General features: G+C 37.2%; 2 protein-coding genes and 1 pseudogene across 2 annotated transcripts; all 3 read right to left on the bottom strand.

Annotated features, from left to right (window-relative positions):
* Positions 1 to 12: 12 nt before the first annotated feature.
* Positions 13 to 14,113, bottom strand: LOC148931315 (disease resistance protein RGA2-like). The gene is made up of 4 exons (XM_089063888.1): positions 14,075 to 14,113; positions 10,177 to 10,864; positions 7,806 to 9,963; positions 13 to 727 (listed from the first exon to the last, which is right to left on the bottom strand). The coding sequence occupies exons 1-4, from the start codon at positions 14,111 to 14,113 to the stop codon at positions 13 to 15; spliced, it is 3,600 nt and encodes a 1,199-aa protein (XP_088920014.1).
* On the bottom strand, positions 4,417 to 7,359 carry LOC148931316 (uncharacterized; annotated as a pseudogene).
* LOC148931314 (putative disease resistance protein RGA1) lies at positions 13,887 to 18,584 on the bottom strand. The gene is made up of 3 exons (XM_089063878.1): positions 14,878 to 18,584; positions 14,637 to 14,751; positions 13,887 to 14,120 (listed from the first exon to the last, which is right to left on the bottom strand). The coding sequence occupies exons 1-2, from the start codon at positions 18,533 to 18,535 to the stop codon at positions 14,747 to 14,749; spliced, it is 3,663 nt and encodes a 1,220-aa protein (XP_088920004.1). The 5' UTR covers positions 18,536 to 18,584; the 3' UTR covers positions 13,887 to 14,120; positions 14,637 to 14,746.
* Positions 18,585 to 19,942: the final 1,358 nt, after the last annotated feature.

Below are 19,942 nucleotides of genomic sequence, written 5' to 3'. Positions count from 1 at the left end.
ACACAAAAAGGATTAATGGAGAAAATGTTCAATCAATAAGTCAAGAAAATGAAACAAGAAAATGTATTTATACTCACCTATTCTCTCTCCATCAATCCAAATGTAGTAAATATGGCGAATGTTGGGCCATTGGGAATCAGCTGCATCACTTTGTTGTTCCATACTTATTTCTGGGCAGCCATTAATAGTTAAGAATCGCAGTGATGTGAGACCCCGCACTGCATGTAGACGCTTTAACTTCTTGCAATTATATATATTCAATTGCCTTAGAGATGAGAGGTTCCCCAACCATTCAGGCAACTCTTCCATTCCATAATTATTTATCATTAAAACGCCAATAGAGGTGAGATGTTGAATTGATTCTGGCAAATTTCCCCAATCCTCCCTCCCTTTCAAATCTAAATGATGAAGTGAGTGGGAGTTGCATCTTTGCAATAAGCCTTCAACGGTCTCCATAGATCCCACCCCCATACTAACATCTATGGTTAACAAATAACTAGACAAACTGGCCATAAATTGAGAAACATCATAAATTACCAAACGTGTTAGACGAGGCAATGTCGGCAGACAATCGACATTTATATATTTCTCAATTATTCCGGGTAGATTCTTTAGGCTACTTAAATTCTCCAACTTCAGTTCCTCAAGCGAGGATCCTACCATTTCACATGGAAAATACAGCAATGCTTTGCATTCACAAATCGACAAACTTTTAAGACATGCAAGACTTCCTTGTGATGGGTTAATTCTATTTGTGTTCTAGGCTACAATAGCCATTCCAAATTAATACTGGACTTTTTTTAGCTTCCCAGTTTAGGAAAGACGCATGAGGATCATGCGTCTTTCTTTTATAAACGCATCACATATATGCGTCTTAGGGAAAGACGCATGAGGGTCATGCGTCTGTTAATTTTTTAAATTTTTTATTGAAAGACGCATGACCCTCATGCGTCTTTCCCTAAGACGCATAAGGGTCATGCGTCTCTACTTTGAACATATCAGACAGAGGCAGAGGCAGAACGCAGTTTCCCTTCTGCGAAACTAAAGAGAAAAACGGCGATTTCCGGCGATTAGCGGCGAATCCCGGCGAAATCTTCCAATTTTCCGTTTGATTTCGGTTAGTTTTCTTTAATTCTTCAACATTCCTCACTTATTCGTTGGTAATAGGCGTTTTTGTTCTGGTTTTAGGTGATTTTGTAAATTAGGTTTTTGATGAAGTTGTTCAATTAGTCCGATGATTTGTTGTTTTGTTAATTGTAATGGGTTTTTGTTGATGATTTGCAAGCAATTGATTCTATATGTTTGTAAAATTTGTCCAATTATTGAAGTTGTGAAATTTATCCAAATAGGGAAGAAAAATTGTTGAATCTTGATATTTTTGTTAAGTCTTTTGTCTCCAATTCATGGACAAAATTCAGAAATTAATGTGATGAATTCATTGGGTTGTTAAATTGGGTGGATTCTTGTTTGTAATTATTGTTTTGTGAAAATCATGTAGGATTAGATGGCAACTTCAAGTTCTAGAGGGCAATTGTTATATGGACCTGAAGATCCGTCAGTTCTATATCTTCAGAAACAACACATATCAAATAAACTACTGACGGAAGGCACATCACATATTTTCAAAGTTCGCCGGACGGAAAGTAAGACATGGGATGTGGATATTCATGCCAATGTGAGGCATTGGCTTAACATGTTTGGTTTTGGAGGCGTGATCGAATGTGGGAAGTCGATGAAGGTCGACAACGAGCTTATAACTGCTTTGATTGAGCGTTGGAGGCCGGAGACACATACTTTCCATCTACCGGTTGGAGAGGCGACAGTCACCCTAGAAGATGTGCAAGTCCTGTGGGGCTTGAGAGCGGACGGTCGTGTTTTCACAGGCCGTGACCATCATACCAGATATGATGATTGGCCCAGCAAGTGCCGAGATTTGTTGGGATGGATACCCGATGCAGCATCAGAGACAAAGCAAGGCGGTATGCTGATGACCGCTCTGATCAACCAAACGAGGATACCTTTGGGTGATGACCTACCTCCTTATGTCTACATCCAAAGGGCACGTATCCATGCCTTAATCTTGTTAGGAGGATTGATTCTACCAGACACTACTGGGTGTAAGGTTCCTTTCATGTGGCTAAATGCATTTGAGGATCAAGACGATGTGATAAATATTAGTTGGGGAAGTGCAGCTTTATCGTACTTGTATCATTATCTGTGCGAGGCTTCCGTGGACAAGAGGAAAGAGTTGGGCGGGCCCATGATTCTTCTGCAGCTTTGGGCGTGGGAAAGAATGCCTACATTGAGGCCGTCATTCGTAGTAGCGCCTGTGCACGAGCCGTATACGCCATGTGGCGCTAGGTGATATATTTAAACATTTATTTGTTTATGCATCTTGAGTTTTTTTTAATACCAATTTTATTTATAGATGGAAAGGAACTACTCAGATAGGAAATGCTCCTAGATATTCAGTGGAGCATTACCGTGATCAAATATCCTTGATTAAACCTGGCCAGGTGACTTTCTCTTTTGATTACTTAATGTATAAATTTATTATGAAGTTAATTTGCGTTTGCGTTGCTGGTTTTTTTGTAGTTTGTATGGACACCATATGTGGATCGCATATTGCCAGACTACTGCAATGATGTGAATGAGTGTTATATGTGCGACACTTATTTGGTATGTTGGTCGTATGTCGAGGCGCATGAGGCTGGACGAGTGCGCAGACAATTTAATCGATACCAGGGGATTCCTCATTCCATAGATAGGATGCTCAAAAACGCCGATCATTTGGGTAAAAATGATCGGCATGGTAAAAAGGGTACTGATTGGGAAAAGATGCATCAGTTCTTCATTGGGGAGTGGGACATGAGGTATGAAAGGTTCCAGGCAACCGTAGATGCCGCGACGATGTCCATAAACATTCCATTGAATCCGGGATATATGGCGTGGTATAACAAGATCACAGTGACGTACCTAACTCAACCTGGGGGGGTACGGACAACTGCTGGGATGAACGAGTCGGCTTCGTCGATTAGATTATTTGTAAGTTTGTGATATTAAACTATATGCTTTCATTTATTATATGTGTATTGATATTTGTATGATTTTTTTTTATCTAGGTTGAGGGTTTTCAGGAGATTTGGCACATGACTACTGAACAAGAAATAGACCCAAGAATTCGACGATTTCGTGAAATCGCTAGGCATGCCCTTCAGGCAACGAACCACGGTGATGTCATGGAGTACCCAACTTCCCAACACCGCGATGTGGTCATGCCTTTTGAACCACAAGACGTTCCACCACGTCGAAGTCATAGAGTGGGGGGTGCTCGAACTGGTGGGCACGGTAACACAAAACAGATAAGGATGTCGCAGCAGCAGTGGGATTATGTGGAACCTGAGCCTATGAATCCAGAGTATGACCCACCTCAATGGTCTTTGTATCCAAGCCAGGAGTCGCAATCACAGTGGGGGCGTCCCCTCTATTCCCCAAGCCAACCTGAGCCTGATTGGAGTCGTCGCCCATACTCACAAAGCCAAAATGAGCCGCAATGGAGTGGAGCCCGAGCATCAGTCGATTCATACTTCCAAAATTATCAGTTCATGGCTCCTCAAAGAGTTGAAGAAGAAGATGATGATGAAGGAGAAGGAGAAGGAGAAGAAGAAGAAAATGAATTTGAAGAAGAAAATGATGACCAAGAAGAGGAAAATGAGGAAGAAGAGGTTCAGAACATCCACGTACAACCTCGACCAGTTGCAGAGGGTTCATCACGTACCGGGGTTGGGAAGTATGTGAGCAAAGTGATGAAGAGATTTTCATCCAGGAAGAACAAGGGGATTGAACCGTCGAAATACACACCATCGTCGTATAAGTAGCTCTTTATGGAAGGATGTAATGTTATGTATACTTCTGTCTTTTGTTTTTAAACTTTGTATTGGTTTTTTCTTGAACTTGTTTTTCATTATATATTTCTTGAACTTGTTTTTCACTAAAAAAAAAGTAGTTCACAATTATAGAAAAAGTAGTTCACAACACTAAAAAAAAATAGTCTAACACTATAAAAAAAAGTTGTCTAACACTAAAAAAAAGTAGTCCAACACTTAAAAAAAGTAGTCTAACACTAAAAAAAATAGTCTAACACTATAAAAAAAAAGTAGTCCAACACTAAAAAAAAGTAGTCTAACACTAAAAAAAATAGTCTAACACTATAAAAAAAAGTAGTCTAACACTAAAAAAAAGTAGTCCAACACTTAAAAAAAGTAGTCTAACACTAAAAAAAATAGTCTAACACTATAAAAAAAAAGTAGTCTAACACTAAAAAAAAGTAGTCCAACACTAAAAAAAAGTAGTCCACACTAAAAAAAAGTAGTCTAACACTAAAATGTGATGTTTCAACACTAAAAAAAAATAGTTCACACTAAAAAAAAAGTAGTTCACAATTATAAAAAAAGTAGTCCAACACTAAAAAAAAGTAGTCCAACACTAAAAAAAAAAGTAGTTCACAATTATAGAAAAAGTAGTTCACACTGTGACACACATAGCAGCATAAACCTTCATTTCTTCAAGACACTGCAAGAAAGTAGTTATTATGTCAGCATTATTATCTACTTAAAGCAAGAAATATTATAAGAACTTACTTGTGCATATAGGCTGCTAGAAACTACATAACACGACCGACTGAGCAATTTCTTCGATCGTGTCCCTCTTGCCCACAATTCCTGCAACGGCGGGGAGCTTTCGGTTCACCTTCCTCGCGGACATCCATTTGATTAGGTATCCTCTTCTTTCTACCACGGCCACGCCTTCGAGGAAGCAACTGCTCAGGGGTGATGTCCAATTTCCATCCAGGTTTAGCCCAATAATCTTCGTGTCTTGGTGCATCCCATGGATGAGGACTAGAATACTGTGCTTCCCATGTAGATTTGTGGAATTTTGTAGATATGAGCTCAAACATAGCGATACCTCTATCTCTAGCAACTGCACAAGCATGTGAGCAAGGAACTCTCCACGTCTGCCACTTCCCACAAGTGCACTTAGAATCTTCAAACTGCACCTTCTGTACATTGTTGCCCTTTGGCTTCCCATCTTCTAACCGTGCCTGACTTCGAATTTGGTAATGTCCTAATCCTCGGTCAAGTACAGAAATGTGATGTTTTTGCCCCTTGGCATCATTCTCAGCAAGTTTGTCCCTCGCCCACGGTGTTAATCGACCTTCGGTGTGCTGTATTTTTGTCTTCTTTTGTGCCCACCATTCCACTGTTCTCCAAAATGTGAGATCAATCAAAGCTCTAATTGGCAACTCTCTTACACCCCTCAAAATATTGTTGTAGCACTCCGACATGTTTGTTGAGGTAACCCCCCATCTAAGTCCATCATCGTAACAAAGAGACCAATTTTCTTTTCCGGCCCTGTTCAGCTGTCGTATCGCATCAGGGCTTTCCTCATGCAGTGCACGCCGCCTTCTCTTATATTTACGCTCTTGAGTTGTAGCACCCAATGCCCACACCATGCCTTTCACAGTAGGACCCTTGCACTTCTGCAAGATATTTTTCCTCACATGGATCAAACAAAATTTATGGTGACATTTCGGCTCCTTTTTCCATTCATCAGAATCCATAGCCTTGAAAATTCCTTTATGCCTATCCGATATGATGCACACCTACCTCTGGTATTTCACCACATGAATTCTGACATGTTTCAAGAACCATGTCCAACTGTCGCCAGTTTCCTCATCAACAATGGCATATGCAATAGGCAAGCATTTTTTGTTAGCATCAACACCACAAGCAACAAGCAATTTACCTTTAAATCTTCCCCGAAGGTGAGTCCCGTCAATTGTTAAAACTGGTTGGGCCAGCTGAAAAGCATGTATAGCAGCTCCAAATGCCCAAAAAACATAACTGAACACCTTTTTACGTCCGTGACTCAACAGCTCGTTGTGCTTCCACTCAACAATTGTGCCTGGATTCTGTGACTGCAGTTCAAGCATGTAGCTTGGTAACTGTCTGAATGATTCCTCCCATCCACCAAAGACAATCTCTAAAGCCTTTCTCCGTGCATACCATGCCTTCTTGTAACTGATCACCACATTGAATCTTTCATGAATATATGTTTTTATGTTCGAGGCCTTGAAAGAAACATCTTCTTGTATTTGATGTCGTATACACAGAGCAATCATCGCTGATGAAAAGTTAGCATGTCCTCTATTCACACGATGACCTTCACAAGTATGTCGTCTCACCCACTTCCTAATTTCCCAAAGATCATCATGAGCCCTTTGTGTAACAGAGACTTCCCACGAGCATTCATTCGCTTTTTCAGCGTCGGTCTCGCTGATAATAGCTATCCCATCTTCTGTCGTTCCCGCTGGAAATTTGCATACGGCATGCCACCTTCTTAACTTGCTCTCAACGACCTTAAACTGTCTTTGATGCCACAAACTCCACATAGTCATAGCCGTCTTCACATGGAGCTTGGAGTCAAATTTTGTTCCCATACCAATCCGATATGGATGTCTCTCATCCCAGTACATGTTGCTCTGTTCATTACCAACTTCATCAGGTACCTCAGAAGGACCACTTGGTAAGTTGCGAAAGAATTTCATCCCCTTGGGAACGTATTTTGGAAGCGGTTGTTGACCTTGCACAACGGGTTTACAAACTACTATCTCATCATCAGAAGCATCACCAAGAGAATCCTCACTTAGACTGGCATCTGCCTCAGATGTTACTGGCGACAATGGTTCATCATTATCTCGTACAATGCGAGTATTATCATCAAGGGTATCTGCAACATCTAAGTCGTTATTTATTCCAACACCAACATTAACAGCATCTGCAACACTCATATCACGAACAGAGCTCACATGTTCAACCCTCGCCGATGATCCAATACCACAATCAACAACACCGTAATCAACACTTGGTGTGATTTCCGAACTTCTCACAGGTGTATACTCAACAAACAATTCAATACAACGAGTAGAATTTTGAGCATCGTTGAACATAAACTCCACACTTTGATCAGTGTAAATCTCAGTACATATATAACTCATAGTGGATGCAAAGACTAGACAATGTCTCCATGATATTTGAATAACGTGTTGATTCATATCTATTCTCATTGCACCACATATCATTGCAACTAATTCAGAATACGAAACGCACGAATTCAATATAATGGAGCCTCTCGCCCGAGGTGGATCATAACAAATACCCAAGTGTGGAAGTTGAACTATTTTACCAACCCAATACAAACTCACAAATATTTGCATGATTTCTGCATAAGAAAATATAACAAATACAAAAATTAGGGACAATTTTTTTCCTATGAACCCTAATTTAATAAATCAGGGAAAATCAACCTAATCTAACAATATTCTTCAATATTAAGAGTAAGAGATAAACTTACCTAAATATAACGACAAGATGGAAGAAATCTCCGGCAAAATTAACGAAATCGCCGGAAATTAGCTCAAAATCGTGCTGCCTCCTTTTTTTCTCTCATGTTTCGCATAATGGCATTCTGCCTCTGCCTCTGTCTGATATGTTCAAAGTAGAGACGCATGACCCTTATGCGTCTTAGGGAAAGACGCATGAGGGTCATGCGTCTTTCAATAAAAATTTTAAAAAAATAACAGACGCATGAGGGTCATGCGTCTTTCCCTAAGACGCATATATGTGATGCGTTTCATTAAAGAAAGACGCATGATCCTCATGCGTCTTTCCTAAACTGGGAAGCTAAAAAAAGTCCAGTATTAATTTGGAATGGCTATTGTAGCCTAGAACACAAATAGAATTAACCCTCCTTGTGATTCTTGTGCACCAATATCTGCTACTCGTTCCAAATTTGGACAGTACGATATAATCAACTTCTCTAAAGAATTGAGGGTACCTAGACCATCTGGTAGTTCTCTCAAATTGGAACACATTCTTATACTTAACTCCAAGAGATTGGGATTGTTATAGAATAACCAATTTGGGAGATATTCCAGATCATCTATTCCTTCTATCCAAAGCTCTGTTAGCAACTTTAATTCTGTCTTGAATATGTATGTTAAAGGCACACTCCTAGCCCCCTTGACTATCAAACATTTGAGGCATGACCATGAATGACTAGGAAAACTCATCAATTGCTTGCTCTTAGATATCTCCAAGTGTTGGAGGTTAGGAAATACCTTCACATCACTTGCACCTGCGGATTCTACTTCTGCCCACTCCGTCAGCTTCTTCATGTAACGCAATACGAATTTTTCAAGAGCTGGAAAAACAGAACGTGTCTCTTCATTCACTAATCCATAGAAAGAAGAATTTATGGACTTCAAATTTTCCAATCCTTCTAACCACAGAGACTTAAGATTTGGCAATTGCCCAAGCATTGGGATTTCTTCACATTCTGAGCAGTTGGAAAGTTTTATCTCAATCAACTTATTAAGTGGTACCCAACAACCTTGAGACACATTTTCAATCACCATGTTTCGAGTCCAGGATGGAAATCTTTTTCCCTTGAATCCTTTAATCTCTAACTTCTTCAGTTTAGAGTGAGGTTGGAGGCCTTCCAACACATTCTCATCATTTGTAGCTTCAACTTCTCCGTGCATTTTCCATGTCAAATGCAACTCCAATATTTTTGACTTGTTAGATAGACTTGCTTTCTCAGCCCCTTCCTTGTTTTCTACCCTTTCAAGATTAAAAATTTCCAGTTTTCCTTTGATACCATTCAAACTTCCAAGCTCTTCGATTTTCCATCCATCTTTCTCACCAACTTTAAAATACTTTAGCGTCTGGAGAGATGTTAAACAACCTATCTCGGGAGGCAACTCTACACCATCATCAGTATAAAGATGCCTTAAGTTAATCAAGTACTTCAAAGTACTAGGCAGTTTCCTCATTCTTCCTGTACATGCGTTTAATGTTTGCAACTGATGGAGTTCACCAATCCAGTCCGGCAAATATTTGATACGCGTCGCTGAAATATCAACTTTCCTCAAATGTATCAACTTTCTTATCGAACTTGGCAACTTAGTACACCAATAATCTGCAAGAACTAAAACATGTAGCCGCTCAAAATCTACAAACTTATTACCATAAATGTTTCCCTCAAACATTAATGTCCGCAGATATTTTGCCACTTCTTTTGGAATTCGACTTTCTTCATCGTGTATCATGTATCTCACTCGGCTCCCGTCTTCTCTATTATTAGAAGAACCTGAAATTGAACATGCAAGATCATGCACAAGATCATGCATCACACAACTTTCTACATTTCCATAATCATTTCTTTGTGCAACTTGTAGTAGAGAGTTGTGCAGAAGAACTTTCATAAATTTGTCGCCTAAGCACTCCATCTCATTGGTTCCATTAGCTTCAAGAAATCCTTCTGCCATCCAATACTCAATCAGTTCATGAATTTTGATTCTGCGACCTTTAGGAAAAAGCGAACAATATACAAAACACTTTTTGAGTGACGATAGAGACAAATTATCAAAGCTCAACTTCAATATCTTTGTGATACGATCCCCCTCATCATGTGAAAGCCATTTCTCTTCAATCGAGAGCCATTCTTCTTCAGATTTATTGCATAGTGCTCCACCAACTACATTGGCCGCTAATGGCAAACCTTGACATCTTGTTGCAATCTTCCTCCCAATGGCCTCAAACTCTGTTGGAATATCCTCTTTTCCAAAAGTTTTAGCTTTGATTATTGACCAACTATCTTCATGTGATAACCCTTTGAGCTCATGTGTATGAAGTGATTGCATAGTTGAGGCGACTTCCCTATTTCTGGTGGTAATTACAATCGCATTTCCCTTGACAGAAGTAACGCCAACCAAAGAATTGATAAAATCATCCCATGTGGGACGATCTTGATTCCAAACATCATCGAGAATAAGCAGATAATTTTTATCTTTTAAAGCTTTATGTAGCCTTTTCAGAATATCTTGTCTACTCTCAACCTCAACTTGATCATGAAAATTCTTTTTCACGAAATTTTTCCAACTCTCGACTTCAACTTGACCAAATGAAACTGTTTTTAGCAAATTATACCTACTTTGATCTTCACCTTCAACAAAAGAAGTCATTTTTTGAAAATCCTGCCTACTCTGAACTTCTACTTGATCAAAAGAAGTGTTATCGAGAATATCTTGGCTACTCTCAGTTTCAACTTGATCACAAAAAGGCAACTCCTTAAGGATTTTCTTGAAAAGAATGATTGGATCAAAAATTTGAGAAACATGCACCCAAAGACATGATCCAAAGTGAGTTTTTATCTTTGGATGATGGAAGACATTCCTAGTCAAGGTTGTCTTCCCCATTCCTCCCATTCCCACAATGGCAAAGATAGAAACGACACGTTCATTAGTTGTGGTACTAGTGTTAATAATCTCAACTATTTCCGAAACCAACTCATCTCTTCCAATGAAAATTGGATCGTGTGAGAAGGAATCGGTTTCAAAACTAGGCAAAGTTGGCACATTGGTGGCAATAGTCTCTTTGAGCCCAAGCCCGGCTCCCTCTTTGTAAATGGACTCTAAATTCTCATTGATTTCTTGAATTTTAAGAGCTATATTTCTCGGATGCCTCGTATGACTGAAGGATGAGAAGCATGATAGTACCTTTTGTTTCATGGGCTTGGTGGGCATCATGGGCTTGATTTGTTTGGAAAGGTGATGATATTTGAGCTCATCCAAAACGTTGTCAGCATCAAATGCAACATCTTCGAGCTTCCTCAGCCAGCTTTTGACAGCCCCACCGGGAATGGTACGGCTCTCAGCATCGTTCAACAATTGTTGGATCGTATCTAAACTCCCAGCTAGCTTTGCTGCTTCTTTGTCGAGACCTCGAATTAGTGAGATCTCATTCTTGGGTTATTTGGCTTAGCTATATTAATCATAAAAAATAGGTCACTTCTAGTTTGCTCTCCATAATTAATCAAACTTGAGTGACAAATCAAAGTTAAAAAAAAAAAAAGCAACCAAAATTTATTTTATTTGTTATTTTTAGTTTCTTAGCCTTAAATGACATCGCCCTCATCGTCAATGTCAATCACATTAATGTGCTCATGCCACTATTCATCTACACTACCAAAATTTCACAAGATATGCCAACTCAGCATTGTTTTGCCTAAACAAAATTTCATAGGATAACTACGTATTTTTTAAACTTTATGAATTGTTATTCAAATTTTGAAATTTGCATAACAAACCAAAATTTAACTAAACTTCTGATTTTTCCAAACAATTAACCCTCACTAATATGGGTTACATGGTGGTGAAAGTCCTTATATACTTTAGTTAAAATTTATATGAAAAGCTACCAAATCTGAATTTTGATTATTGAATACTAATTACAAATTAAATTGTAGTTGTGGGATTTAATAATATTAAATTGTGAATTATATTTGAACATGATTAGAGTTCGAGAGTCATGTCCGTTTTAACAATTATTTATAATAAAGTTATGTCCGTTTTAACAATTATTTATAATAAATTTGCTCTTTTTATTTCTAAGAGTGTTAGGAGTACTAATTAACTTTTTCTAAATTCTTGAAATTAAGAGTTTCAACATAAATATTGTTGCAGGTGTGAGTGTACAAGTTTCTATAGTAAAATACTAAACATTAATTTTATATGTCCATTCCCCTGCAGATAAATGTAAGAACAAACAGAAAACATGATAGTGAAATCATATTAAACGGCTACAACATTATGCTAATTTCATTAGACTATGATTAAAATTTCAGAATCTTTATTTTTGCACTTTACAATTATGTTATTATAATCCTAACATTTTCTTTGTAAGATGTCTTTGGTTTTAGAATCTTTAGACAGTTAGATGTAGGTATTTAAAGAGGACTTTAATACCAGTATCTAATCTACAAATTACTCACCTCAAGAATGGGTTTAATCTAGCTAAGCGACCGACCTAGCAACTTTAGAAACGCTAAAAGGCGAGAGGAATTAATTGGCTAACAGCATGATTTTGTGCATCGAATCTAGAATTCCACCTTTAAAATTCAAGTGTGTAGCAAAAAAAACTGCTCATTTTGACGATCAAGATTCTAAGATATGCTTATGTTCTATTAAGAATTACTATGACTCTTACCAAAGTATGATTTTTCCATTATAATAGCTTTTAAAATAATTAAAATTATAAATCAATAGCACAATTCCAGCTTTTAAAGTATGATTTTGCCGAAAATCTCACCTTCAGTTGACTCCGCCGAAGCTTGCCCACGTTGTCAGACAGAACTCATGAGGCTGCCGTAGACAATTCGCTTCAACACCGACGAGGATTCAATTATGCCGCTGCCAAAAGAGAGGAGCACCGTCAACTAATTACTGAGGAACTGAATTGGCGAGAAGTTGTAATGGGGGAAAGAAGAGAAATGAGACGTGAATAGTGGAGGGAGGGTTGAAACGACACAATTATTGGGATTGAATAATCTCAACATAATTAATGATTTTGGCTGATTATTTTATTCTCCAAATTACCCTTTATTGACTGATTTATAGGAAATGTTGACATTTAAGAATGAATCATATATTAACCGTTGATTCATTGTAAGTAGTTGGTAGGATTTAAGTTTGTGTAGTTTGTATTACAGAGGGTTTGTAGATTATCATGACCAGGGACAACGGCGAACGCAGAAAAAATTGGCTGTAAGGGCTGAGCTTCATTATATATTTAATACGAACTAGTGCAAAATATACTCTCTCCGTCCCATAAAAATATATGCACTTTCCATTTTCGTCCGTTCTTCCACAAAAATATGTGCATTCCATTTTTGTAAAGTTATATTAATTCAATAATGTAGGTCTCACTATCCGCTTAATACTACTTTAACTATCATTCCCCTCTTCTCTGTTACGTTACCAATTTTGTCTTCATTCCTGTGCTATACCCCTTGCCTATATTTTTATGGGACGGAGGGAGTATCTAATAAAAAGAACATGTCAGAGCTTCTAAAGCGGTGACAACTGAATTCTACGTGTTCTCATTAATTGAAAACGTTGTAAGATTCGTTCGTTATCAATAGTTAAAAACAGGTCATTCTCAATATACACAATTAAAATGTCATTTATCCACTCATCTCTCTTTAGTTTATATCAATAAGATACTATCAACACCCACGTCAACATAACATAATTATATTCTACATATTAGACAATCACAATTCACAACTATTAACTCGCAACTAACATTGTTATCATTTTTTTAATTTGCAACTATTCTATCAAAATCTTAAAAAGACAAAAGGTAAAATATAAAATTAACAACTTTAATAAACTCTTTACCTCACAATTTATGTAAAATTTGAATGTTAATTTTTTGTAAAGTCTCAAAAACTCAAACCCTCTGTATTCCTTGATTTTTTAAAGTCCCAAAACCGTGTACCCACTTCTTCTTAAATTTTAATAAAAACGTGTGCCCACCTTTAAAAGTGATAGCACTTCTATAAAATGCGTTCTCTATTTTTTAAAGTTAAAAACGAGTACATATAAAGTGGGGTAAGTGTGGTAAGTTTGACTTTTACTTTTATAATTAATTAATTCATTTATAAAATTACACTTTCTTTATCTTCTTCCCTACGCTGCCAGACACCATTGTTACACTTTCTTTCTGCAGATTTTTACTTCCCCCTTCTTTAATTTCAGCCCCTTACAATTTTTCATCACAAGATAATTTGGTTTTCAATAGCATTATTTGATAAGAGCTTAACATTATTTTTCCAAATTTTGAAAAAATTGAAAACAGAAAATTAAAAAAAAGAAAAAATTGGATAAGGGCTTAAGCCCTACCCTCTATCCACGTTGTCCGCCCCTGCCCAGGGATAATATAATTAATTAAAACACAACTGAAAAAGAAAAATGAGAAAGAAGAGAGAAACAAAGCTATTAGTATTACATGAAATGAAACAAGCTAAACATATACACGAAAGCAGTGTTAAATATGTGCTCAAAACAGTATTGAACCCAACAGAGTGAAATAAAACTCGTTTAAATTATTGTTCAGGAACAGGTCGCCTCACAATGAAATCTGATGTATACAGCTTTTCTGGAGTTACTCACTGGGCTTCGAGTCTTGAACATGAAAGAGCCAAATCTCATTGTCTGTCTGAAACAGTATTTCAGCAATAAGAAAAAACTGTTTGAGATTGTAGACAGCAGATTAGAGGGGCAATGCCGCTAGCTCCCCAGACTAAATTAGCACCAAATCATACACCGAGATTTCAAGACTGCTATTCTTCTGGATTGGGTACTTATGCTCAACTTGTTAATTACATGCTTCTTTTTCTCTGGTTATGCAGATAGATATACAAATGAACATTTGATTGCAAATTATCTTTGAAAATTCAAAATTGTGTGGGTGACTTTTGGTGTTATGCATAGTTTTCACAGTGGGGCAAAAAGAATTACTACCTCCGTCCACCAAAACTTGTCCCACTTTGACGCGGCACGGGTTTTAAGAAATATAATGGAGAGTGAGTTGAAAAATTGTTGGAGATTGTAGACAACAGATTAGGTTCATGATGGAGCATATATATAAAGATCTAATTTGTGTTAATTATAATCCTATCAACAAAATGCAAAGAAAGTAATGAGAATTGATTTGCAATGTGAGGTTTCGTACCAGTATTAATGAAGATAGTTAGCTATCACAATTCACTAATAGGAACACCCTCCATGAGACTATGATATTATCCATCAAATTCGCACAGCATGGTATCCTCCCGTCAAATATCAAACTGAACAAGGTTTAATGGAGAAAAAGGTTAAATCAATAAGTCAATACTCAATATAATGTGGTGGTGAGGAAATAGACATGCAACTGTTTCTATTAAAAGGAAACAAGAAAATGCATTCATACTCACCTACATAGTCTCCATCAATATAAATGTGGGGGATATGGGAAATGTTGGGCCATTGGGAATCAGTTGCTTCAATACTTATTTCTGGGCAGCCATTAATATCTAACCATTCAAGTGATGTGAGGCCCTGCAGTGCATGTAGACGCCTTAACTTCTTGCAATTAAATATATTCAATTGCCATAGAGATGAGAGGCTCCCCAACCATTCAGGCAACTCTTCCATTCCATAATTCTCTATCTTTAACCATTGAATAGAGGTGAGATGTTGAATTGATTCCGGCAAATTTCCCCAAGCTTCCCTCCCTTTCAGTTTTAATTCCTTAAGTGAATGGGGGTTGCATCTTTGCAATAAGCCATCAACGGTCTCCATAGATCCCTCCATACTAACATCAATGCTTAACTCATTACTAGAAAAAATGGCGATATATTGAGAAACACCATCAATTACCAAATGTGTTAGACGAGGCAATTTCGGCAGACGGTTAATTATTCCGGGTAGATTCAACCTCAGTGTCTCGAGCGATGATCCTACCATTTCACATGGAAAGTCCAACAAAGCTTTGCATTCCCATATCTCCAAGCTTTTAAGACATGCGAGACTTCCTTGTGATTGTTGTGCACCAGTACCTGATACTCGTTCCAAATTTGTACAGTAGCTTATACTCAACACCTCCAAATAATTGAGGGTGCCTAGACATTCTGGTAATTCTCTCAAATTGAAACAAAAACTTATATTTAACTCCAAGAGGTTGGGGATGCTATAGAAAAACCCATTTGGGAGATATTCCAAGTCATATATTCCTTCCACCCGAAGCTCTGTTAGCAACTTTAATTTCATCTTGAATATGCATGTTAAAGGCATGCTCATAGTCCACCTGATTATCAAACTTTTAAGGCATGGCCACGAATGATTAGGAACACTCGTCAATTGCTTGCAGTAAGAGATCTCCAAGTGTTGGAGGTTAGGAAATACCTTCACATCACTTGCACCTGCAGATTCCACTTCTGCCCACTCTGTCAGCTTAGGCATATCAACCAACACAAGCCTTTCTAGAACTGGAAAAACAATACGTGTCTCCTCACTCACTAATCCGTAGAAAGAAGAATTTATGGACTTCAAACTCCACAATCCTTCTAACCACATAGACTTGAGATTTGGCAACTGCCCAAACATTGGGATTGCTTCACATTCTGTGCACTTGGAAAGTTTTATCTCAATCAGCTTGTTAAGTGGTACCCAACAACCTTGAGACCCATTTTCTATTACCATATTTCGAGTCCAGGATGGAAATCTTTTTCCCTTGAATCCTTCAATCTCTAACTTCTTTAGATTAGAGTGAGGTTGGAGGCCTTCCAACACATTCTCATCATTTGTAATTTCACCTTCTCTATCTTGATCCCATCTCAAACACAAATCCAATAATTTTGACTTGTGGGATAAACATGCTTTCTCAGCCTCTTCCTTGTTTTCAACCCTTTCAAGCTTCGAAATTTTCAGTTTTCCTTTGAGACCTTTCAAACTTCCGAGCTCTTCGATTTTCCATCCATCTTTGTCACCAACTATAAAATACTCCAGCGTCCGGAGAGAAGTTAAACTCCCAATCTCGGCAGGCAACTTTACACCATCATTGATATAAAGATGCCTTAAATTAATCAAGTACTTCAGAGTGCTAGGCAATTCCCTCAATTTTCGTGTATATGTGTTTAATGTTTGCAACTGATGGAGTTCACCAATCCAGTCCGACAAATATTTTATACGCGTCGATGAAATATCAAGTTTCCTTAAATGTATCAGCTTCCTTATCGAACTTGGCAACCTTTTACAATCATCATCTGCAAGAATTAAAACATGTAGACACTCGAAATCTGCAAACTTGTTACCATAAATGTTTCCCTCGAACAATAATGTACGCAAATATTTTGCCACTTCTTTAGGAATACGACTTTCTCCATCATGAATCGTGTATCTCACTCGGCTCCCAACTTCTGTATTATTAGAGGAACCTGAAATTGAACATGCGAGATCATGCACAAGATCATGCATCACACAACTCTCTATATTTCCATAATCATCTCTTTCTGCAACTTGTAGTAGAGAGTTGTGCAGAAGAACTTTCATAAATTTGTCGCCCAAGCACTCCATCTCACTGCTTCCATTAGCTTCAAGAAATCCTTCTGCCATCCAATACTCAATCAGTTCCTGACTTCTGATTTTGCGACCTTTAGGAAAAAACGAACAATATGCAAAACACTTTTTGAGTGATGGTAGAGACAAATTATCAAAGCTCAACTTCAATATCTTTGTGATACGATCCCCTTCATCATGTGAAAGCCATTTCTCTTCGATCGAGAGCCATTCATCTTCCGATTTATTGCATAGTGCTCCACCAACTACATTGGCAGCTAATGGCAAACCTTGACATCTTGTTGCAATTTTCCTCCCTATGGTCTCAAACTCTGATGGAATATCCTCTTTTCCAAAAGCTTTTGCTTTGATTATTGACCAACAATCTTCATGTGATAATACTTTGAGCTCATGTGTATGAAGTGGTTGCATAGTTGAAGCGACTTCCATATTTCTGCTTGTAACAACAATTGCATTTCCTTTGACAGAAGTAACGCCAAACAAAGAATCAATAAAATCATCCCATTTGGGACGATCTTGATTCCAAACATCATCAAGAATAAGAAGATATGGTTTATCTTTTAATGCCATTTGAAGCCTTTTCAGAATATTTTGCAAACAGTCAACCTCAACTTGATCATTCGAATTCTTTTTCACAAAATCTTGCCTACTCTCAATATCAACTTGACCAAAAGAAGTTTTTTTCAGAAAATTCTGCCTACTCTGAACTTCAACTTGATCAGAAGAATTGTTTTCGTGAATATCTTGGCTACTCTCGATTTCTTCATGATCAAAAGAAGTCAACTCGTTGAGGATTTTCTTGAAAAGAATGATTGGATCAAAAATTTGAGAAACATGCACCCAAATATGTGATCCAAACTGACTCTTTTCCTTTAGAATATGAAATACTTTCCTAGTCAAAGTAGTCTTCCCCAATCCTCCCATTCCCACAATGGCAAAGACAGAAACTAGACGTTCATCAGATGTAGTACCAGTGTTGATAACCTCAACTATTTCTGACACCAACTCATTTCTTCCAATGAAAATTGGATCACGAGTGAATGAGTTTGTTTCAAAAGTAGGTAGAGTTGGAACATTGGTGGCAATCTGTTGGAGGCCAAGCCCGGGTCCCTCTTCATAAATGGACTTCAAATTCTCATTGATTTCTTGGATTTTAAGAGCTATATTTCTGGGATGCACAATATGACTGAAGGGTGAGAAGCATGAGAGTACCTTTTCTTTCATGGGCTTGATGGACTTGATTTGTTTGGAGAGAAGATGATAGTTGAGCTCATCCAAAACATTGTCAGCATCGAAGGCCACATCTTCGAGCTTCCTCAGCCAGCTTTTGACAGCCCCACCGGGAATGCTACGGCTCTCAGCATCGTTCAACAATTGCTGGATCGTTTCTAAACTCCCAGCTAGCTTTTCTGCTTCTTTGTCGAGACCACGGATTAGTGAGATCTCTTTCTTTGAATGGTCGATGAGGTTCTGAACTAAAACTTGAATGACTGCGGCGACAGCTTCTCCTTCCATTGTTTGAGCTTGTAACTGATTTGGAAAGAGAAATGGATAATTGGTAACGAGAGAATGAGGGAGCTGGAAGAGAATGGGATAAGGATAAGTGGTTTGATGCAGTATAGTTTACAGCCTTTCATTCAAGATATTTTGCTTTCATTTTCTTCTATTCCATTCCTTTCTTTAAATTAGAGAACTTTGAAACCACATAAATTTTAAGATAAAATTCGAAAAATAAGGAAATAGAAGAGGAAAAATAGTTAAAAGTAAAAGAAAGGAAGATGAAAAATAGTAGAATTACTTATTATTGAATTATACGATCAACATAATTAATTATAGAAATTATAAATAAAGTGATATGTAAGGATAATATATGATACACAAATTTAGTTGTGGATTGCCAATTGTAATTAGCACTTCCAAGAATCAAGTGTTTGCCAATATCAAAGCTCCTTTGTCATTTATGAAATAAATGAAATAAATTTGTCATTTCATGTACTGACCTATTTTTATTCCATTTATACAGTCTGGAATTTCAAAGCTTCCCCGCCTCTATATTTGATCACAGTACATTTTTTTATAAAACTTCTCTTATGATCTTGATAAGATTGTAGAAATTTCGGTGAGAGGCTCGATCCTACAGATCTTTCTAGTCAGGAAACTTTCGTCTCCCGTAATGTGATGGACATAGAGTATGGAAAGTTAAAAAAAGCTACCAAAAACTTAGGAGCATTTGGTTTTGTTTATAAAGGCTGGGTCCATGAACAAGAGTAAAAGTGGCTATAGGTACTGCAAGAGCTATTCCTTCTTGAATGACTTGGAAATACCAGTCATACATCGAGATATTAAGAATAACTACATTCTTTTAGATGGCGTAAGTTTGGCTTGGCAGAGTTTTTTAGATTTGTTATATTTGTTTTAGAGCTATTCCTTCTTGAATGACTTATTATATTTGTTTTAGATTTCATATATTAACAAATTGAAAAAAATTAACTCATTAATTAAGGTATATATATATATATATATATTTATATAGGAGTATTTATGAATAATAGTATAATGTAGTATTTTATGTAATTCTAAAATATTGAATAAACATATTACTATAAATAAAAATATAAACTTATGATTAGTTTAATATTTCAAATATAATTATTCTATAATTATAATATCTAACGAGAAATTAAAAAATACATAAAAAATAATTTTCTACACAGCTGGGCTGGTCATAGCCCACTTACTAAGTGGGCCTACGCTTGATTGTACCTATATTTAAAGAGAGAAGACCAACCGAATCCAGCCCACAATAGACCCTAGACCGGACACGGCCTAGTTGGGCCACCCTACGTTATTCACATACGCTCAAATATTATCTTGCCAAAGAGTACAATCCATAAAATCTTTATTGAGAAATCGAGGTCTTAT

The sequence above is a fragment of the Salvia hispanica genome, chromosome 2, assembly GCF_029641045.1.
Source record: "Salvia hispanica isolate PSC_SH4W2 chromosome 2, Shi_PSC_v1, whole genome shotgun sequence".
Taxonomy (NCBI): Eukaryota; Viridiplantae; Streptophyta; class Magnoliopsida; order Lamiales; family Lamiaceae; genus Salvia; species Salvia hispanica.
Note: the sequence above shows the minus strand (reverse complement) of the source record. Positions and strands in the feature narration are given on the sequence as shown.

What these genes read in the sequence shown, in the direction of transcription:
- LOC148931315 (XM_089063888.1), bottom strand. Translation starts at nt 14,113, where the DNA reads ATGAGATTTGGCTCTTTCATGTTCAAGACTCGAAGCCCA. An exon ending in CCTTAAGGAGTTGCCTTTTT is followed by an intron (nt 9,964 to 10,176) that starts GTGATCAAGTTG and finishes TTCATGATCAAG; the next exon opens with TTGAGGTTGAGAGTAGACAA. An exon ending in GCACAAGAATCACAAGGAGG is followed by an intron (nt 728 to 7,805) that starts GTTAATTCTATT and finishes ATCACAAGGAAG; the next exon opens with TCTTGCATGTCTTAAAAGTT.
- LOC148931314 (XM_089063878.1), bottom strand. Translation starts at nt 18,535, where the DNA reads ATGGAAGGAGAAGCTGTCGCCGCAGTCATTCAAGTTTTAGTTCAGAAC.